This window comes from Miniopterus natalensis, chromosome 12, assembly GCF_054644295.1.
Source record: "Miniopterus natalensis isolate mMinNat1 chromosome 12, mMinNat1.hap1, whole genome shotgun sequence".
Classification (NCBI taxonomy): Eukaryota; Metazoa; Chordata; class Mammalia; order Chiroptera; family Miniopteridae; genus Miniopterus; species Miniopterus natalensis.
Genome location: NC_142092.1, coordinates 33695622 through 33719107, shown reverse-complemented (window position 1 = coordinate 33719107; position 23486 = coordinate 33695622). Strand labels below are relative to the sequence as shown.

The 23486-nt window shown below is 41.8% G+C and overlaps 1 protein-coding gene across 1 annotated transcript in view; it reads right to left on the bottom strand.

Annotated features, from left to right (window-relative positions):
* Positions 1 to 23486, bottom strand: part of PGM5 (phosphoglucomutase 5) — a 145427-nt gene that overhangs the window by 34386 nt on the left and 87555 nt on the right. The window contains exons 8-9 of the mRNA XM_087822693.1: positions 10364 to 10499; positions 6569 to 6752 (exon numbers count right to left, since the gene is read on the bottom strand). Coding sequence (XP_087678819.1) covers positions 6569 to 6752; positions 10364 to 10499 — 320 coding nt within the window. The remainder of the gene's footprint in view (positions 1 to 6568; positions 6753 to 10363; positions 10500 to 23486) is intronic.

Here is a 23486-nt window from a genome sequence, read left to right as displayed (position 1 = left end):
CTTTATCTGGAAAGCTGAACAATGGTATAACTACATTTGATTGAAAAAAAAACATGTAGTCTGATAAGATGGTTTCACCTGAGCCAGCTCCCACTCACTCTTCAGGGCACAGCTTAAATATCACCTTCCCATAGAGAGCTTTCCAGAGCCCTAGTCCAGGTTAGTTCCCCCTGATATGAGCTCCCAAATAAGTTCTTTCTCTGTAATGCTGTTCAGTAAACTGTATAGAAATTACAAGTCTAATGTCAGTTTGTCTTCCCTGCTAGACTGTGTGCTGTTGTATCCTTAATGCCCAGCAAGCTTACTAGCATACAGCAGTGTTTGGTAAATATTCATTGAATAGATAAAGACATGAATCAAATTTCAACTACCTTCACCATATTGTACTAAGGTAGGAAAGAAATGTATATTTACTATAGAGAATTTTTTTCAACATCACAACTTGCAACAGAAAAAGTTTTTTAACCTAGATTTAATCACAATATACATGTAATAATAACACCTCACTCCCTAAACATTTCTGTTACTCAACATAGGAAGACTATTTGTAGATTTAACGAAATTCTGTAGGTGGGATAATCACAATGATTAAAATGATTTCTTAAAATCTACTTCTAGTAGCTCAAACCACACTCCAGCAAGTGACATCTTACAGGACAGTGATAAGTTGTTAATGACAGTCTCTCAGTTAGTTCACTGATTAGAATGTGACAAAAGTTGAAGGTTGAAGTTGAAGGTTGACCAGTTAGCTTTACGTAGAACAAGCCTCCTGGAGCCCCAGGTTCTCTAGCTGATACCATTCGGTTGCCTTCTTCTGACGCCTCCAAAGGTGAGGTCTCAGTAAACTTCCTTGTTGACCAGGGGTTGGCTACACCACAGTATACATTATAGCACCACATGCCAGACGAAAATGTGATTTCAAGATTGCCAATTCACTTCCTTATTTCTAAATATGAAATTAAAAAGTGCAGACACCTTCTTGCATCTTAAAATAACAACTCTACTAGCAAACTGACTTCAGAATCAGTCTTCAAAGTGTGCTTTTTCTCTGAAGTAGTTTCAAATGGTTCCTTTTTTTCCAGGTTGAGAACATCAAAATCTTTCCACACAGCCTGCGTAACTTGAAGTATTAATAAGCTCAGAGTTAGCCTGATATAATCAAATTAGATTTGGTTTTCTGCATCAGCTAACTGGTATGGATTTATGTGCATCAGGTTTTTAAATATCAGCTGAACTATTACTTGCAAATGACTTCAGCACTGGTAGAATTTCATGATTTTTTACCTTGTTAAGTAGAAATTCAGGAGTTGGACACGTCATAATGAGAGACTTGGTTGCTTCAATTTTGCTCCTGAAATGTCAAGTTTTCTCACTTGAAAGCTAATTTTCAAAATATAGGTCATAGTTCTGGACTGATGCCCATCATAGTAGCTATATGCCATCAATCAGTGCTTGCACTATCGTCACATTGTCCCTTCACACCACCAGATTGGGATTTACCTTCTATCAGAACTGGGAGAGTATTGTAATTATAGGGCACTGAGTGGTGATTGCAGGAGATTCAGACTACAAGGCAGAGATGGGGAGGAGGATGGGGAGAGATAATCTGGGTATTGACAATGTTCCTTGGGCTACTGATGGTGGGGGAAAGAGAGAGTGCCTAGCACCATGGAAAGTCTGGGTGTTTGCACAAGAATTCATCCTAGAGGGAAGAGAGAGCCACACTTCAGGCCTTAGGGAGTCACCTTCTCTTCCCTCATCTTTCCTGACTCTTTACAAGGCAAAAATTGGGAACCTCTTAAATTAGTCAGCAACTTGGTCAAACTGTTCCCCTACTGTCAGGGTAGCTGTTGGCTTCTTTTTCTTACTCATGTCTGAAGAAATCAATGTCATTCATTCATGGGCCTAGATTTTACCTGAAAATAAACAGCTACATACCCTCATGGAACAGTACAGGATGAACTGCGTTGTTGAACCCTGCCTCATTAAATTAGTATTTCTAAATCAGAGTTTCTCTTGGGTCCTGTTGAATGAAAGGCACACATCAACTTTTCTCTTGGTGCACAAGGTCACAAGAATTCAGACATTTGGAGGCAGCCATAGGACATTCCATGAGACTCGAAGGTCACAGCGAGGACAGTGAGGTCCCTGGGAATTCCCGTCAGGGGTTGAGTACTTCAGGGGTTTCCTTCTTGCTCCTTGAATGACCCCCACAGGGTCTCATAGGCAAGATCGATTTTGCTGAACATTTCCACAGCAGTGTGGAGGAAAGGGGTGGGGGGGTGGCTTATCACCAAAACGGGATTTTAATTTCATTTTGGACGGAGAAGCTTTTCTTCGTTATCTCTAGAGATATGTGTAAAGCAGATTTTTTTCCACGGTCTGTTTCCTGACTCCAACCTCGAATCAAGGACAAAAAGGAGACTGAGCTGCTTTGAAAACAACCTTTTCCTTTGTGAAGCAAAGGAGCGGGGGTACGTGGAGATGGGGGGACTTAGGGAAGGCAGAGAACTGTGACTGAGTCAGTTCACAGCTAACAGAGACTGAAGAGGCCTTCCCATGTCTTCACATGCCCTCCTGTAAGGCTGTATGGCTTTTTCCTGCTTTTCTTATCATATATTTCACAAAATGCCCAAGTCTCTCTTTCCCAAGGGTCCTCTTTTAACATACCTCACTTTAGCAAACCATTTATTAGTGTTTATTATGTGCCAAGACTTTATATGTATTATCTCATAGTTCTCCCAATGGCCGTATGAGGCAACCACAATCACTGTCCTATTTTCACAGACAAGGAGAGGCAGGCACAGTGAGGTTGAATGACTTGCTTAAGATCATCCAGCCAGGAGATGGCAGAGCCAAGATCCAAACCCAAGACTTTTTTACTTCAAGCCTGTACATTTAAACACCACTCACACTTTTTCTGCAAACTGATATTCAGGCGAGTGGAGGATGCTGCTAAACGGGAAGGGACTGATGTTTCTCGAGCATCAAATGGGTACCAGCTGCTGTGCCCGGGGATGTGTCCTCATTCTCCATAACCTTCTATGATTATTAATACTAGTGTCATCCACCCCCACCGCCAAGCTGAGGTTCAGGGAAGTTAAGTAACATGCCCAAAGTCACAAATCTAGGCAGTGGCAAAGCCAGCCTTCAAACCTGTGTCTATCTGACTCCAATAAAATAGAACACTGGAGAGACCACAGCCATCTGCCTCCCCCAGCAAACGGACATATTGCTTTATGTTTCCTTTGGGTTTTGCTAGGCAAGGCATACAGCTGATTCTCCTGATGAAGAGTAAACCGTTTATCTTAATTTTAAAGTAATCCATAACATAGTAAGTTATTTTAAAGTTACAGTATTTTATAATAAAAAGAGAGAGATAATAACAAGGGTTGGCAGAAGAGTGCAGAAACTGGAACCTCATGTACTGCTGGTGAAAATGTAAAATGGTGCAATTTCTTTGAAGACTGTACAGCAATTTCTTTAAAGATTAAACATAGTTAGCATTTGATTCAATAACTTCATTGGTAAAGATGTATCCAAGAGAATTGAAGAACTATGTCTGCACAAAACCTTGACATGAATATTCACATAGCGTTATTCATAATAGCCCCAAAGAGGAAACCACCCAAACTTCTATCAACTGATGAGTGGATAAACAAAATGTGGTACATCTACACAATGAAATATTATTTGGCAATAAAAAAGAATGAAGTACTGATATTTAGTACAATGTGAATATATATTCTGAAAACATTATGCTTGGTGAAGACAGCCAGTCACAAAGGGCCACATACTGTGTGATTCCATTTATGGGAAATGTCTAGAATAGGAAAATCCATAGAAACAGAAAGTAGACCCATGGTTGTCAGGGGCTGGAAGAGAGATGACAGCTAAAGAGAACAAGGTTTCTTTTTGGGGTGATGAAAATGTTCTAAAATTGATTGCAGTGACTATACCTTATAAATATACTACAAATCATTGAGTTGTACACTTTAAATGGGTGAATTGTATGGTATGTGAATTATATCTTAATAAAGCTGTTATATATTTATATTTTTTAAAACTGCACCATAAAAAAACTATTATGCATTTGGTAGGCTCTCAAGAAATACTTATTGAATAAATGTACCACAGTACTTTATGATTATTTTAAAATAATACGAGCTTGTTTAAATTCAAATTGTCCTTTAGGAGTAGATAGTTTATTTTGCAACAATGTTGCATGAAGTGTGCCCTAGACTCAACTGTCCTGGAGTTGAATGCTGACAATGACTGCCATCGCAAGATTGCCGAGCTGTGGGCCTCAATGGTGGAAGCTTAGCAATAGCCCCACAAAGCAGGAATTCTCCTTCTACGCCAATGGGTCCAATTGTGGTCAAAGAACCACCGGTAACTTACTGACAATGGAGATGTGACTGAGTGTTGACTGGCTTCTCATAACCCTCACTGGGCCTAACTCAGACCTCCGGAGAAGCTCCAGTGTGACTTAGGGCCACTAGCTAATGAAGTTGTCACTTGGGTCCTGGAATCTGGGAAGATGAACAACCTTCCTTCTGTACTAGAGCAACTCCAGAGAGCAGGTTCTGGTAGCACTTGTCTATTCATGGCCACATTTGAGCTCAGATGAAAGAGTGTGGAAAGAAAAAATATCAATAAATTCCAGAGTGAACATGGAAACCAGTATGCAGGGTTGAGGTGGAGGGGACATGGAATAAATAAATGTCCAAACTTGAGACCTAGCTGAGGAATTAGCCTGATGTGAACAATTAAAGAAAAGCCAGGGGAAATGTATCCAAATGCTGAGTGCACTGAAGAAGAAAATGGTAGAGTATTAGTGGATTTAAGAGCAAAACAAATGAGCTCAACAGACAAGCTTTTTATGAGCAGACAAAGTCCAGAACCTAGCAATGACTAGACAATCCCTTCAAGGAATGGTTTTCAAGCCTTCCTCATGGGGGGACAGAAATCATCCAAAGATACTTTAGAAAGCATGTATTTTACAGTCTTAAATTTTACAGTAACAACAACAAAATGAGCCCTGGCTTTGGGGAAGAAAGCCCCGAGGTCCCTAGGTAAAATGGAAGTGGAAACATGGTACAAACTGGAAGACTTATCCGAGGCATAGAAATTCAAAGGTGCCGTTGCTGAGCTCCTGACTTCACATTTCTAGGGAGTCACTGGTATTGTGTTGGAGAGAATTCAATCCAGTCAAGAAAGCGTCCTGGAGTGAAACAAAACATAACTACAAAAAACATGCTGTGTACTCCCTGTGTAAAGGATAGCCAGGAGCTTTTGTGTATTTTATTTCATCCCATTTCTAAAACAACTCTGAGATAGATATTTTAATAGGTGAGGAAGAAACTGTGGCTCAAAGAAATCAAACAACTTTCCCGAAGTCAGACACTAGTAAGTGGCAGGGGTAGAATTCAATTCTGGGTCTTTAAACTTCTTAACCACTATTTTCTCCACTACCTTAGACCTTTCAAAATAAGATTGTCATCATTTTGTCTGGCCATGGGAGGCCTTCTAGAACAAAAGACCGACATTTTGAGAGATGAAAAATCACCATAAAACTAAACAGACCAGAGAGAGAATGCCAAGAGAATAACAGGATGACCCTGAGCTTTGGAACATTTGCAAATCAGGGTACCTAGGGCAAAAAGTATGAATGAAATACTGGTCAAAATAAAAATAGCATTATTACTTTAATAAAATGTTTTTATATTCAGTCCCCAAGAACTTACAGCTTCTGATTTATTTTGTCGTCTCTACTTGATGAAGAATGTATAAGAAGAGAAGAATTTGGGGGTTTTAGAGTGGAACTTCTCTTAACGTCACTCGGAGTATCTTATTTAGATTGTAAATGTTAAAATTTACTCTGAGAGTGGTCAATATTTGCCATAGACAACAAACAAACAAAACTGAGAAGAAAAATAATTGTAATAGCTTTCAACTTTTCTTATACAATTCACAAAGATGAAACCATAACAGAAGTTGTGGTTAATTATGTCACTTATCTATGGTGATAATAATTCTCAACCATCAATAATTTTCAACCTAAATCTCCCTTTGGGGTTTTGTGGGGCAAATTTTCCAACTGTTTCTTTCCCTACCAGGAGTAACATCTGGCTAAGCTCCTATCCTTTCTCAATGAAATAAGGTAATAAAAAGGGGTCCTGCACTTGGGGGTCCCAAGGAAAAGGATCTTTTGCTTCTGGAAACTTAACTGCATCCATCTCCAGTAATGGCCACCACACAGATAGCCTGCAGGTGCGAACATTTCAGAAGGAAGTATTGGGTCTATTATCTGTTTCAGATATTGGCCCATTAGTTACCAAGTGGAAAGAATACTGGACAGAAATTCAGGGTCCCATGTTCTCTCTACCCTCTGCCACTCATGAGGTAGGTAAACTTCACCAAGGGCTTTCCCCGCTCCTGGTTACAGGGTTCTCACCTATAAATAGAAGGCCTCAGAGTAGAACATCCCTAAAGACTCTCTAGCTCTAGGGCACTTTGGCACCAGGCTCTGCTTAATACCCTGTTTGGGTGATTTCTTAGCAAGTACCTGTTTCTTGGTCACGGTGCCATCCACGGGGTCCACGTATTCAAAGCTGTCTGTCTTTGCCACACTGTAGACATGGCTCCCCACAGCAAACTGCTGGCCAATGAAGGACTTGTCTGTGACCAGGGCCTCCAGGTCCCTCATGATGTAATATGTCGCCTTGGGCTCTAGCCCCTCATAATCAAACCTGGTGAGGGAGGGCAGGGCATAGGATGAACACAAACCTAATTAGAGAATGAGAAATTAAGTGGGCCTCTTAAGGTCATCTAATCATTGGTTTGGTTTTCATGGAAGAATCACACAGAAAACTACCCCCAACTAATCTCCCCTCTTCCACCTAGCTCTTACAATCCATTCTCTACACAGCAGCCAAAGTGATATTGGAAAAATCAAGCCATGTCACCTCATTCCTTTAAATTCCTCCAAAAGTACCCATCACATTGAGAATGAGACTCAAAGCCCTCACCATAGTCTGGGCACGGTGGGCTCAGACCCTGCCCACCTCCCGACTTTAACTTTGTCTCACTTTCTCCCTTGTTCACTATGCTCGGGCCACACTGGCCTTCTCTCCAGCCTCAGAGACACTTCCCCCTTTCCTGCCTCTGGGTCTTTGCTCTTTCTATCTGTTCCCTTTACCTAGTTAGTATATTCTTCCCCTGGCTACTCAAATAGCTGGTGCATTTTCTTCCTTCGGTTTTCAAACTTATTGTCACCTCCAGAGAGTGACCCTCTCTGGAGTCCACCTAAGATACCTTCCCTCTATCTCCCCTCTCTCTCATCACCCTTTGTATTTTCTTTGGTAGTTATCCAAAGAAAATATAACTTTTCTGTATGTTTGTTTATTATTTCTTGTGTCCTTACAAGAACGGTAAGCTCCCAGAGGGCAGAGTCCTTACCTGTTTTGTTCTTGGCTGCTTCTGGTAAGTAGCAAGTGTTTTTGTAAGTAGCGGAATGAAAGATGGGAGGGAGAGGAGGAAGGGTGGCCAGGGATGACACAAGGGAGGCAAAGAGAAAGAGGGAGATCAACATACCATGAAAGTTTCACGGAAACTTGGAAGAAATATCAGCATTTTTCCATTAAAAAAAAGAAGTCCTCCTAGCCAAGATCATCAAATGTAACAATGGGGCTGAGAGGTGATTAGAAAAAAAAAAAAAAAGTCTAAAAATAACACCTATCTCATTTCTTGTTATGAGGATTAAATATGATAATGGAGACCAAGCAGTTGGCACAGTGCCAGACACAAGTGCTGAAAAGTGTTGATTACTTGTCTTCTTAGTCACTCCCATGAAGGAACTGCAGGGCCTTTCCCAACATCGGGGAGTCTTGACCCGGCTCTAACGGCACAACCAGATTGTTCTGTCTCAGAAGCAGCCCTTCGAGGGCAGCCGTGCTCACGCAGGAGGCAGTGCTGGGACCTCACATTTGGGCTCCCGGTGACACAGGGAAAGAATGGGAGCTCTCAGAGTGAACGGAAAGAAGGAAGATCTGAGCAGTTGTTTCTGCTTTTTTCCACCAATGTCTTTCAAGTGAACATCAGGGTAGCAGCCAGAATAGACACCCTGAAATGATACCATGTCTGGCAATGGGCCCCCTGCACCTATATCTGTTTCTTTTAGTCCCTCCCTCCTAACAGGGTGAGTCTTCCCCAGCCTCAGAGACAACGCAGCAGGGAACTCAGAACATTCTTTCTCCTCAGTGCATGCGCTCTGAGCCTAGATTCTCTTTAAAGATAGTCTTTTGGGGGAAGGTAAAGACCCAACCAAGGAGAAAGCAGTGGGGTGATAGGATAAGAGGGTCTAGTAGGAGATAAGGATGCAAAAACTGAGAAAAATCCACGAATGGAGCAGATCACAGTCAGCCTGTGGCCAAAGTCATCAGACCAGCCTGTGCCAATGCTCATTTTCATAGACAAGCAGGTCCTAGCACGGCCTTCCCGTCACCACAACCCCCTCTGACTACCAACACCACCGACATGTTCCAGGGAAGAAAACTCTAAATGGAGAACTCCTGGGGTCCACTCATATAAGGACAATCATCTGGGTTCTCAGATACAGCTCCAGGCTCTATATTAGTTAAACTAAACTTGTTTAAGAATCTCCTCTCCACTAAGAAAACAAGGTAGAAACCATTTTATTTCACAAGCACTTTTCAATCTGCATTTTCCAGAGGCTGAAGGAAATGTTTACCTTTCCTTCTACCTTTCCCTCCTCCCTTTCCCTTTATCTCTGTGATCTTTTGGACAGAAATCTGAAACATAAAACAATGTCCAAGAAGCATTCAAATCTCCATTGCGTTATACTCTCTAATATGGTATTTGTTATGAACAAGGTAATTATCATGTAAGCTCTTGGCCACAAAAAGTGAACTATATTATAAATACACTTACCATAACACCATGTCTTCAAAACACTGGCAGAAAGCTAGATAATCATTCCACAAATTATGAGAACCATATTCCTGACTTAAAGCGGTCTCCCTAAGCCAGAGGTTAGCAGTCATGATGTATTTTATCAAGTTGGACTTTTAAAAACAGCTTTATTCAATCGAAGGATCTGCTGTGCCAGTCAGTCCCTTGATATGCCAAAAAAAGCCCACAAGAAGTAGGATTTTCTGGCACTTGTTAGACATACTAGCGGGTAAAACAAGTTCCCACCTGCCTTGAGAGTCCTTATTTTATGACACAATGAATAAGTTGAGGTGGTTTGCAGGCTCTCACATCTAAACAGGAACCAAGAATATTACCACGTTGTCTACATTTGCCAGAGCATTGCAGTCTCTCACTTTAATGAATGCAATCACAGGCTTCCTTATTCTCTGATATTTATCTAAGTAAATGACCTCTTAAGAGAAGAAACAATCACCTTATAAGGGAAGTCTGAAGATTTCTTTCTGTCCCTCAAGCTCTTGAAACACAACCAAACACCCAAAGGAGTTAACTATTCATAAGCAAAGCAAATGAGCCACAATCTGTTTTCAATACAGAGAGCCTGTGACATAGCCAAGGATTCCCCTGCCCCACTCCCACGTCTTTCCTAACATCCTTTCCTGCCACTGCTGCCCCTGAACCGCGGCTGGGCACTAGGGACACACACCCAGCAGGCAGCCACGCAGCCAGAGCACTCTGCCCCCTCACTTACTTCAACAACGGGAAAGTGGTAGAGACCCCCAACCCAAAGCTCTCAACCACTGACCTTTTTCCCCCCTTCCTCCTTCCCAGGGTAACGTTTCCCTTTTCTGTACCCCCTTCTATGGGGATAGAACTTTAGCAAAATCTAGAGATCCTGAATCATGTGGCCCCTTCAGAGGGCCCCAGCGCAGGCATCTTGGATGTGGTTTGGACTGTTAGTGGGAAGGTAAGAAGGTAGGCAGAGGATTACAAAAGCACCCTGACCTGTCACAGCTTCTGTCTCTGCCCCCCCTTTCTTGATGATTATGGGTGGAGAGCCAACAAGGAAAGCGCTAGGCTAACTGCACAACCCTATGAGCACTGAAGAACTCACCAAGGCTCTGCAGTTCAGATTCCCCCTCGAGATGGCTGCCCACCTTACAGGCACGGCTGGGAAGATGACAGAGGGATGGCACAGGAGAGGGGAAATGTGTGCCCTCCAGTTTGGGAGTCCCTCCAGTTTGACACCACCTCCAACCACCTACCAGGGGTTATCCAGCGTCATCCTCTGTGTTCCTCAGATCTTCCTGAAAGATGCCTCCTTCCTAAGGTTCTAGTCCAACGGCTTTAGAAACCTTCCCAAGAGCAGTTCCCCAGGGTCCATACCAACACCTTTACCCTTCTTTCTCACCTGCAATAGTAGTGGCGGCCAAATTTGGCCCAGTGATCTCGAACAATTTCCTCCACACTCTGCTTGCGGGCAGCGATAATGGAGAGCCAGACCAAGACAGCCCAGAGGCCATCTTTCTCCCGGAGGTGATCGGAGCCTAGGGGAGAAAGAAATATTTGTGCCAGGGGGAAAAGTAAAAGCTAAACAAAACTATGAAGACCAGTTAGCAATTGTTACACTGAAACGGCTGGATATATTTTATTCATTGAGTTAAATATATGTCCCACAATATACTTAGATTTCCAAAAACATGTAACTGGAATTCAAATAACATAAATAATATTTTAAATTCCTGTGAATTGTTGAAAGGAGCCAAGTTGACAGCAAATTTGCCAAATGATATCATTCATGCAGTAACTATTTGGTGATTTTTACACTATGCTAAGCATTGGTCTAAACACCAAGGACACAGCAGTGATACCCATAAAGTTTGAATTCAAGGAGGTGGCGACAAGTAACAACAGCAGAGTGGACAGATTAAAAAACAAGATGCATCAAATAAGGACAAGGGCTCAGAAAAAAACTAACAGGCTGATGGTGTCACAGTGCGAGGGTAGCAAAGACTGCTTTATCTGCAATGTAGTTTACCTCGGGCAGGGTGTAATGCCACCCCCAAGACACGTCCACCCAGAACCTGTGAATGCGGCCTTATTTGGAGAAGCAGTCTTGTAAGGATAATTAAGGATCTTGAGATGAGATCATCATGAATTACCCAGGCAGGCCCTAAGTCCAATGACAAGTGTTCTCGGAAGAAGAGGCACCGCGAGGAGGCCCAGAGAGAGGCGAAGTGGGAGTTATGCTGCCTCAAGCTAAAGAATGCACGAAGCCACCAGAAATGCAAAGAGGCAGGAAAGGATCCCCCCTCGAGCTTCAGAGGAAGCGTGGCCCTACCAGCACCTCGGTTTTGGACTCTGGCCTCCAGGACTATGAGAAGGCTACGTTTCTGCTGTTTTAAGCGCCCAGTTTGTGGTCATTGTTATGGGGCCTTAGGAAACTAATACAGACAGTCAGGGTCAGCCCCCTGAGGTGATGAAATCTGAGCCTACACCTGAGAAGGAGTCAGCCACGTCAAGATGGCAGGACAAAGCATTCCAGGCAGAGGGACAGCCACCGCGAGGACCCTGAGGCAGGAATGCACTGGGAAGCTTAACCCTACAGCTACTTATACGGGAAGAGGTGCAGCTGATAGTGCGGCGTTGCATGGCTAGAGAGTGAACGCGCGGCTTTGTACAAAAAACCCAGAAAAATGCGGCGTGGGCCACTTGAGCATCTGCACGTCGGCCAATTCTGCGTCCCCTCGGGTGCGGATAAAGCCTTGAATACAAAAAACTGCGTCCAGTATGGGTAATGGAGTGTGATGGGGAGGCACAGGGAAGGCTTCGGAATTAGGGTTTTGAACCAAACTCCGCTCCTTCCCAGGTATGAGGAGCTATTGCCAGATGTTCATCTTCCTGAAGCCCACCTTCTCATCTGTAAAATGGGGACACCACCATCAATCTTGTGGGGTTGTTGTAGCAATTTAATCACGTTCGGAGGGCAGACTCTCCAGTTTGTTCGTGCTCAAATTCTGGCTCAGCTACTTACCTCTGTGTGACTTGCTGTCCGCACCTGCAACATAGGGACAATCATGGCCTCCACCCCATGGGGTTACTGTCAGGATGAAGCGACTAAATATACCCAGGTATTTAGAGCAGTGGCTGGGATGTCACAAGAGGTTACTGTTGATCTTGTCGCTAGTAATTCAGAGAAAGCACCGACACGGTGCTGGTGCCTCAATACATACTTTGAGGCAAATTGTCCTCTATTATTCATATAATTTTATTCTCTGTCTCTGGTGACAGCAATGTCTTAAGAAGGGGCCTGGGACCAGGGGATGCGCCATTTGTTCTCTTGGGTTCCAGGGCTATGAAACACATAGAGAAAATGAAAAAGGGAGACCTGGTATCACAGAGCTGTTTAAACCTGGAACATGCTGAAACAATCCCTTAGTTAAGTTAAACATCTTCGATAACTTCTCAATGAAGCTTTACCTTCCTGTTGCATTTACAGTATTAAATGTTAAATTTTTTTTCTCAAAAAGGAAAACACAACCTTGAGAGGGCAGTGAAGATATTTAAAAGGAAACGGGATGTCTTTACTTCTTCCTACACACCGATCAAGTGGTCTGCTGATGACACTTCTACACAGCTGGTTGTAGCCTCCTTTAGGTCAAGAGGACCCTGGGTTTTAATCATCACACTATGGAGTGACTCTAGTCTCATTCAGTGAATTCTTTACAATGCTACAAAAATGGAAGAAGTCTGGAGATGCTGGGTTAGCTCCATGGCCAAGTACCCAAAAAAAATCCAAAAAAATCTAGGAAACCCTGCCCAGTGGAATAATTTTAAAACCTTTTGTCCTTTTATAGCTGAAAAATCACTTTTACTCACTAGCAAGAGAAAAATGCTCTTTTGTTCTAAAACATGGGCTCTGCATACCTTGCAGTCCTGCTGGGTTACATTACCTGGAGATACAGCCACTAAGATGCTATTAACTGTGAGATAACTTGTCATAATTTAGTGGTGAAGAGACATAAAGTTCTTTTAGCAGGATTTAAAAAAACAAAACAAAACAAAAAAACACCTCAACCATTTGTTGCCCACTGAATAGTAGATTGTGAGTTGGCTTGGATATACTTACCTACAAGTTAAACATTTGCCAAGATTCCTAAGGGGCCAATGACCAAGAAAAATTAACTGTGCTCTTTACAGTTCTTTGAGGTGGGAATAGAGACACTGATGACAGTGCAATTACACAGTGTTTCCAGTGCATTCTCTGGGTGCTTTGGAAGGGATATACACCAAACCGTTAACAAGCATTATCTCTGAACTGGCAGAATCTGGTAGGTGTTTTCCTTCTTTTGCCATATTTCCTCAATAAACATGTATTATTTTAATAATAAGAAAGAAATAAAATTTTAAGTATCAATAGTGTATAGAAATTCATATTAAAAAACATTAATTCCATTACCAAAAGCCAGTTGGGGTATTAAAGGGATCAATACCATTTATGAAGAGGTGATGAACATTGAACCTATTGATCCCCTTTTTTAGATTGAATAATATAGCTTTTTAAGGCATAGAGACTGAATATTACCTCTCCCCCTCCTTGTGAGGCTCATAGGTCTTAGGATTAGGATCAGGGATATCCTTTAAGGCTTTGGTATTAGACAGAATGTGAGGACAGGACTGGGAAGGAGGGAGGGCCATGTCTGAGCTGTCAACACTGGCCTTCATTGAAGCTGGATTGGGGGGACAGGGTCTGCTTGTCTCACAGAGAGACCCCAGGGGCAAGGTCAAAGTTTCAGATTCACATTAAAAGCCCCCCACAGATATTTCTGCTGTTGCTGACCATGTGTAGAGAGGGAGGTCCACACGGCCTGCATTTCACCCCCTTTTTTCCCAGGCAAAATCCCAACATTCCGTGAACAGTTAAAAGAGTTGTTTGGGGCCCTGGCAGGTAGCTCAGTTGGTTAGGGAGTCATCCTGATACGCCAAGGTTGCAGGCTTGATCTTCAGTCAGGGCACATACAAGAAGCGACCAATAAATGCATAAATAAGTGGAACAACAAATCAATGTTTCTTTCTCACTCAAATCAATCAATAAAAAAGAGCTGTTTAGGAAAAAAAGCAAGTAAGATATTTCTTTACTTCCTCACTTCGTATGTTCACATCTGCTCTGTCTTTAAAACATGAGATCCCAGAAAAAAAATTATTCTACGGTAGCATTTATACACATTATTGCCAGTACAATTTTTTAATAGACTATTTTTAGAGCAGTTTTAGATCCACAGCAAAACTGAACAAAAAATACAGGGAGTTAGCATATACTTCCTATCCCCACACAAATGCTACCAGCCCCACTATGAACGTCCCCCAATTGAGCGGGACATCTGTTATAACTGCTGAACCTACAGTGACACATCATTTTATTGCCCAAAGTTCACAGTTTATGTTACAGTTCACTCTTGGTGTTGGGCATTCTATGGGCTTTGGCAAGTGTATAGTGACATGTCTCCATCACTAGAGCACACAGAATAGTTTTACTGACCTAAAAATCTTGTGTGTCCTGCCTATTCATCCTTCCCTCCTTGCTATCCCCTGGCAACCACAAGTCTTTCTACCATTCTTCATAGTTTTGCCTTTTCCAGATCATCATATAGTTGGACTCATAGTGTATAGAGCCTTTTCAGTTTCATGTCTTTCACTAAATCCTTTGCATTTAAAGTTCCTCCATGAATTTCATGGTTTCATAGCTCATTTCTTTTTAGCACTGAATAACATCAGTGCAGTTTTTGAAGCTTGCTTCCTCTGGATCCCTGACTAGTGGAGCAGTCAGAGCTTGCCACCTGACATGACTCGAGCAAAAATTGGTGCAAAAAAGAGGGTCTATTTTTCTCTCTCACCAGAAACATCCCTTTTCTCCCTCCATCCAAATTAGACTTCGAAATTTCTCAAGCTTTAAAATCGTTATTACTTTGAGCTAGGCAGGACACCAGTAAGTACAGTGACGTCACAAAAGAAAAGGGGGGAAATACAAAGAATACTCTATCCTCTCAATCATCCGTTTGAAATTTCTTCAAATGGAAATCCCAGCATGGGCCAATCAACTTGATCAAGCATCACACATGTTACTAACAGATCAAGTCATCCCTGCAGACACTCAGGCCAGGGCAGTCTGGATCTATTAGTTAGGAAAATATAAATCATTTTGCACTTGCTGTAGACTCCCAGCTGGAACATAGGTTACTGGTTCTCAACTTAGGCTGCAGTTAGAATCACCTAAAGAACTTATTAAAAGATACCAATGCTCAGAATTTTTGGCAATGAGACCCAGGCATCAGTATTTTTTTTAAGTTCCTTGCGTGATTCTCACAAGCAGCCAGGGTTGAGTCACTACTTTATATGGCAGCAGATCGCTTAGGGGTAGTGAATTAGACTTCTTCCTCTTTTTGTTCAAATTTGGTGTTAAAGAAAAGTAGCCAGTGGTCCCTAGTTCAATAAATGCCACTGGCCTTGCCCAGGTGGGTGGCTCTCGCTGGAGTCAGCTTCCATGTCATGGTTTCTCCCTGCCCGTTTTGTCTGGAAAACTTGTGAGGGTTTTGTCAATTCTGGGGTAACCAACTCATCCTGGCCTACCTGGAACTTTCCTAGTTTTAGGACTAAAAGTCCCACATCCCAGGGAACCTCTCAGTCCCAGGCAAATCAGGATGGCTGGTCACTCACTCACTCATTTACTCAAAGAGGTTCCTGATGGGTTTTAGGATATGTGCACATTCAGCACAGACCTCAGCACACACACTTCCTGGAGCCAGACATGACAGGAAACACTTACACAAAACTTGCTCCTCAAGTAGAATTGCAAAGTGAGATAAACACCATTCTTAGAAGAGTAATAGTAAAGCACCAGGCACTGAACTTAGTATTTTAAACATCTATTACCTAATTGCCCAGCTGGCGTGGCTCAGTGGTTGAGCGTGAACCCATAAACCAGGGGGTCGTGGTTCGATTCCCGGCCAGGGCACATGTCTAGGTTGTGGGCTCGATCCCCAGTGTGGGGCGTGCAGGAGGCAGCCGATCAACGACTCTCATCATTGATGTTTCTACCTCTCGCTCTCCCTTCCTCCCTCTGAAATCAATTTAAAAAAACATTTGCCCAGCCGGGCGTGGCTCAGCGGTTGAGCATCGACCTGGGATCCAGGCGATTGGGGTTCGATTCCAGGTCAGGGCACATGCCTGGGTTGCGGGCTCGATCCCCAGTCGGGGGCGTGCGGGAGACAGCCGATCAGTGACTCTCTCATCATTGATGTTTCTATCTCTCTCTCTCCCTCCCTCTCTCTCCTCTCTCTGAAATCAATAATGATCTATTTTTAAAATATAAAAAATACAAAAAATAAAAAAACATTTAAATATCTATTATCTAATTTTCACAATTTGATAGCTCCTTTTTACAGATAAGAGACTGAGGTTAGGTCATTTGTGTGAGGTCACTCCGTGACTAAGTGATGAAAAGTAGATTTAAACCTGGGCAGTTTGGCTCAGATACCTATGACTTCCCTCCTAGAGAACAGCCCGGTAATGATTGCGGGCCTTGGAAGCTGTAATGAAGCACATAAAACACCCCACATGGTTAGAGCTGAGGCAGCCCTTCTGAAGATTCAGGTAATAAATTTGAGCTTCTTCTTTCTCACATTAGGCAAGCAGGAAAGTTGCCAAATTTCCCTCCACTTCTCTCATATCGATTTACCCTTCTCATTTGCAAACCAGGGTTTCATTAATTTGCAGTGAAATTCTTCCCATGATCTTTTTATCCACTCAAGACAAGGATTTGTGTGTGTTTTTTTAATAGTGGAGTTATGAGGGGAAAATTGGGAGACATACCTCGCAAGTGGATCTGAGATTGGAGAACATGCTACAGAATTGTGACAGGTATTTTTTCCCCATGTCTCAAACTGCTTAAGTTCAGCTTTCAAAATCTGGCCAAAAAGCAAGACTCATGGAAAAATTGTCACCTTTTCACACATAAAAATAAATGCTTAAAAAAAATTAAATGCTCTAATATTTTCTCCCATTGGAGAACAAAGCTATGCTGCATATAAGCAGATCAGAGCCAGCTGTGAGCTCAGAAAGGTTTTACTACTCACAAAGGCAGTAACTGACAGATGTAGCTAATCCTGTGCTGTGGGCAACATAGCTCCCAATGGTGAGGCTATGTTACAATAAATTAGATGGTAATCATGAGGACGATGATAATAATTAATAATAATGTTTGATACAAACATGCTGCAGGACTTTTGGCTAATATCCTGACCATAGCAACACCCTGTAAGCTCTATGAGGGAAGAAGCTATGTCTGAAATTACTCATCACTTTATCCTAGCCCTGGCTCATAGGAGGTGTGCCGTAAATGTTCACTGAATGAATAAATGAGTGAAACTCTAGTATGAAGTTTGATATGATTCATCAGATTTGCTCCTCACTAAAAGTAGCTAGCTAGAAGCAACGTGGAATGTTCCACTAGAAAAAACTTCACAGATCACCCCACTGAACAGATTCATCTTGGAAATGAGGAACTGGATGCCCAGAGAAGTTAAGCAATCTTTGTGAAGTAATTCAGCCACAAAGCGGGGGAGTCAAAATTGGGGCCAGCTCTGTCAATTCCAGGGGCCGTGCTGTTTATATCACACCAGTCTCCCAAGTCCCCTTGCATTCATTCCATTCCCTTCTACTAGAATAACAAGATGGGGGAGAGTGACCACCCCCCCCCCCCCCAGCATTTTCTTAAGCAGGAGCAGCAGAGCACTGTGAAGTCAGTGGTATTAAGTTTGAATCCTGGCTATGCCAATGTAACCTCACCAGCACTTGACCTTCCTCCCTAAGCTTCAACGGCCTCATCTGTGAAATGAGGGTCAGTATGGTCCACTGTTGAGAAGTCTCAGTGAAATAATGTAGAGGAGGCCCTAAGCATTGTACCTGTCACTTAGGAGGTACCCAATAAGGAATATGTACCAGCACTATTTCATTACCGCACATCCTGAGGCAGTCCAGCCAGCCATCCCAGGGGAGGAGAAAACATTACAACATCGTGACTGACCCGCTGACACAATTCTCTCACCTGAGCAAACCAGCACAGGAAGGTAAGGGACAGTGGGACCTCCTAACTCATACAGCCCATCTCGTTTCTTTGTCACCGCTGCTGATGGGAACAACACAACTCTCTAAGAATTCTTGACATGACATAGCAGTGCAACAAATCTCTCCAGTGGGTTTAAGGTCTGCACCACAAGGTTGAGGACTTGTCACTCTATAGTCACTATACAGTGGGCCACCTAGAAACCATCAGAGAGCAGGTAGAGGAGCCTCAAAGCACAATTTCAGGTCTTGCATCTTAAATCCCAAGGGATGGGAACCATCGTTAAAAGTCCCTTGGCAGACATGGTGAAAAGAAACAGTCTGTTTGGAATCCTTCAGTCTGCGGTGAAGAGCCATGCTTTCCCAGGATTCCTAGTCCCAGTGCACTGCTAACTGTGGACACAACCTCAGAGGCCCCATTCCTTTGTTTCTGCTCCACACTTAGGCGTCAAACAATACCCTCTCTTGCCACTTTTCATCAGCATGGAGAATGAATTGAAGGGTCATGGAACTGGAACTATGGAAACCCTGGGAAAAGGACCTCATGTCATGAAGGCATTCTTCCCACTCTAGGAGGAAGTCTGTTTCCCAGGGTTGATAGTTTGTAGAAGGTCCAGAAGGGAGTTTCAGTTTCCAGACTTTACTAGGAGGCACTTGGTTGGGGATGTCAATCACATCCCAGCCTAGATTGTGCTCTAGCCCAGCCTAGATTGAATTGCACTTGTGTGCACAGCCTGTTTCAACCAGCCCAGTGGAGACTCTGATCTCCTGAGCACTGATGCTTCCTCATGTCATATCTGCTACCCAGCCAAATTTACACAAACTGGCCACAAATTACAAAAATGTGGAAGAACCTCAATAATCTGAAATTCACAAATCTATGGGCCTCTTTCTCTAGAGACTTCGACAGATATTGAAACAGTTCAAATGTAGAGTTTATGAACACTGAGATAGGGAATGGACTAAAGTTTTCCTTTATTTTACCATTTAAAAAATATACAATATGTAATAAAACAATCATATAAATAAGAGACAGGTAAATCTACTAAATATTTGTTCAACAGCACTACTGTGAACCTAATCCTGTTTTAGGTTTAGGTAGTTCATGTGTGAAATACAAATAAAGAAAGAGGCATGGTCCTGAAAGTTTTATAAACTGTATAACTGTTAGGAGAAATAAAAATCCATTCACAAAACAACCAGAGAACAAGTCAATAATATAAACCTTGAGACAATAGAGCAGAGAACATCTATGCTAAAGGCCATAAGAATTTAGTACATACAAAAGATCACTAGATCACTAAAGCTGGAACCTAACCCACTGCCAAACATGGCTATTTAGAGGTAATTGGCAGCAACCCACACACAGGAAATAATCAAATTAATAAAACAAATTACAAATACTTAAAAGTATTTGAAATTTAAAATCTGAAGTTTTCCTAGAAGTGCTTTACTAGCTATTAATTTGTGCTGATGATTATATGATGATTGAAAATATCAAAACTTTATTTTAAAATTTTATATAATTCTGCTTTTACTGTAATTCATAACATCCCTCCTCACTCCCTTTCAACTGGTGCATATGTGTGTGTGGTTTTGTTTTTGTGAATCCTCCCAACTTTTGGGATACCCTGATGCCAGGATCTCCAGAAATACATTCACTCAAGAATGATAAAAATATAACTACCAATAACACAAAGAAGGAATACCAAAATGAAAAGTCTTCCTTTCATTCTTCCTTTCCTTCCTGGCTTCCATCCTTCCATCTATCCTGCAAACACTCAAAGCCTGCCATATATCAAGGAAATAGAGGTAAAGGAGATAGACAGGGCCCCGTCCTCAGCGCACTTACAACTTCTGCATCACAAGCAGAGGGATCCAGCAAATCTCAAAAGACTAGAAAGACGCTTGAGATTTCCTGTGACGTGGAATACACACATACTCTGGGCCTCTTCCTTTTGTGCTAGAGACTGGGCAGATATGAAAACAGCCAGCTTCAAGAGCACCAGGCTGTACTCCAGAGTTCACAGTGAAAAAGTGGGTGCCAGGAGACCTGAATACGATTCCAAATTTCCAGAAAAAGATGGATGTATTCAAAAAGCTTAGCAACACCTCAGCACATAGGAGTGCTCATTTAAAAAGATTATTATTATTATTGTGAAAAACTGAATTTTTCACAATTTTTACAGCAGTCTCTTGCAAACAAAAAAAAAGGGTTGTCTTGCCTGGTTTGACTTAGCAAATTTGTATGGCTATTGACATTAGCTTTAAAAAACATAAAAATAAAAATAATATTCAACATGGTGGTCAAGCTTGGAGCTTTTCCAGATATTCACAAACAGCAATTCCTCAGTGTTACCTGTAAAGGGACAAGCTCTGAGCTGTGACAATTCATACACTCCCCAAATTGTATGACTTCTTAGATGACAGTGATAGAAACCGGTAGAGCATCATCAACAAATGCCAAAAAACTTCAGAGTTTCTATCTTTGTTTTAGTATTTTAGTACATCCTCTTTTGCATACGGAACAAGTAAAAATTTCTTCAAATGCAGAACTTCAGAAAAGTAGCCAGAATGCAATTGAGATGAACAGTTTTCCTCCACTGAAATCTGAGGATTTAGAAAATGCCTCCCTTCTCTCTGTAAAGCAGTTTTCCTGGGCCCTTCCCAGGAAGTGAGTGAATAGCTGGTCCTAGCATAAAAGATGATTTGGCTTCTTAAATGACCTTGGTTCTTTGACAGAGCAGTAAACACTGGTTTCCTACTGTCCAGGACCTGGACCTTTCCATAGGACAGAAACCTGAACTCCGATCCTATCATCAGCTCGTCACCTTGGAAAGTTGTGGGTGCTCAACAAGCCAGCAAGGGAAATTTCTACCCAGGATATATCCCGCTCATCTTGGACAAAAGCTTGGCATTCTCGAGCATGAGGCAGAGCCATAATTTCAAGCTTTCCTGGCACTAAACTATGCATTCCTAGTTGGTACACAGCTCCATGCCTCAGGGGCACTGAAAAAAGGCCTCCACTGGAGAAAGTTTGGTTAAGTTTTAGGAGCATCTCCACATCCTTAGGTCTAAAACCTTTCTATTTCTCCACTTTCTCTGCCTTAATTAGGTAAATTACTTTTATTCTGAAAACCATATCCCAAGGTAAAAAGGAAGCTCCTGTGACCAGCTGACTTTTACAGGTTGGAAGTGAGGGTCAGAGAGGCCATGTGACTTGTCCATAAGTGGCAGGTAAGGGTCTTGAATATAATTCTCAGCCTCACATTCCTGGACCACACCTGACGTAGCATCTCAGGCACACTCTTTCTACCATGCCTAGTGAAAAAACAAACAAAAAACCCCCTGATTTTCACTAGAGCAATGCTTTCTACTCCTGACTGCATATCAGAATTATACAAGGATACTTATTTAAAATGCACACTCTTAGGCTCCACCCCACCAGGAATTCCAAGTAAGGGTAAGATAGAAAATCTGTACTCTTAGCAAGCTTTCCAGGTAATTCTGATGCAACCAGCTCCGTGCCTGTCCAAGAACTGGCATTAATAAAGCCCAGTATGAAAGCAGATTGAAGCCACTTTCTCCTTCCAAGACTGAGTAGTCCAGTTCCCCAGACCTTCGAACAGTCATTTACTGTTAAGTGCTTGAGAAATGGAATTAGTCATTGCTTTCATCGGAAAGACTGATCAGCACAGTGGAAAGTGGCATACACTGTAAGGCAGGAGACCTGTCTTTTAGTTCAACTGTAATTTAATTCAAGTGGAGGTCTTTTCCAGGCTCTGGGGCCCTAAGTGAATCACTTAACCACTTCTTGGGCTCAGGAGCTTTATATGTCCAGTCATGCTTGTGTCACCTGAACCTGAAGAACGGCGGAGGAGATCATACCTTTAGAGCTCTTCTATACTTTTAAAGATCTCTTGTGCTTCTTGAAAGGAAATGATAGACAAATATACCAATAAGAAACTTTAAAAATTCCTTTTTAGTCTAGCCTACATATTGCAATCATCTTAACTGTCTGAAAGCAAAGCTTGCTGAAAAGTGCAAGCAGATCTCGTTCCTGGGCAGACCGTGGTTTCCTATTTTCAGTTAGGTCAAGACCCAACATCTAAGCTGGGCAGTCAAATGGTTTCAAAAGCTGGCTTCTCTTCGCTCATATTTCAAGTCCTGTTTCTTGATATTTCCTTCTCTACCCTACGCTATACATCAGAGGTTAGCGAACTTAAAACCATGGGCCAAATTTGGACTTAGGCTTCTCTGTGAAAGTCAATTTTTACTGGAATACAGCATACTCATTTGTTTATGTATTGTCTGTGGCTGCTCTTGTGCTACAGTAGCAGAGTTCAATAATTGTGAAAGAGACCCTACACTAAGTACAAAGCCTCAAGTATTCACTATCTGACACTTTAAAGAAAAACTTTGCTGACACCTGCTATAGATCAGTCTTTTTCAGACATTTTGGGACATGACTCCAAATATATACACTTAAAGATGAGACCTACTATACACAGATACCTATGTGTATATTTATATGTACATATTTCTCAAAATAATATTTACCTTTACTGAATGCAATGCATTTTCATAGTTTCTAGTTTATTTTTAAAAATTTTAAAGCTGTTCATCACATGATACTAATCTCATGACCCCAGGTGAGCTTTGATTTATATTTGGAAAGCACCGCTCTAGACAAAATGAACAATTGGCTACTCATGACACATGTCCCCTGCTCTCCCACCACTATTTCTTTCTTGAAATTGCTCCCTCCATCTGACAAGTCCCTGTCCTTTCATCTCTATGTATACAAATCCTTTTCATTTTTAAAGAACTAGCCCAACCTCCATCTCTCTTATGAATTTGGCTTTGAACTTCCAGTCCCAAAGCATTTTCTCCTTTTCTTATCTCCCAGAGTATTTTGTCTATTAATCTATTGTGGAACTTTAAAGCTTCTGCTTTGTATAATAACCATCTGTGTATCTTTCTTATTATGTATCCTAGAGATCTTCAGTTTCTTAAGGGTATGATTTTAAGCATTTTGTGTTCTATATACCATATAATACAGTGTCTTACATAACATAAGTACTTAGTAAATGTTTATTAAATTGAAATGCAAATATTTATTACTAAGGTATTGTATGATTTACATGTGTAATATTTTATCCTTGAATTTTAAAGACTATAATTATATGATAGATTGTAAGCACTCAATAAATGCTTATAAAGACAAAGGGAAAGGTGAAAGGATAACCTGTACTTACCAGTTCCCTTTCCAGTTGTTATATTTGTGTTATTTTAATAACCAGGATACATAATTATTACATACAATATATAATCTGTGATTTTTTTTTTAGTCACTCACTGGTTTAGAACAAAGACTACCAAGGAGGAAGGAAAGTGTTCAATTCATTAGGCCT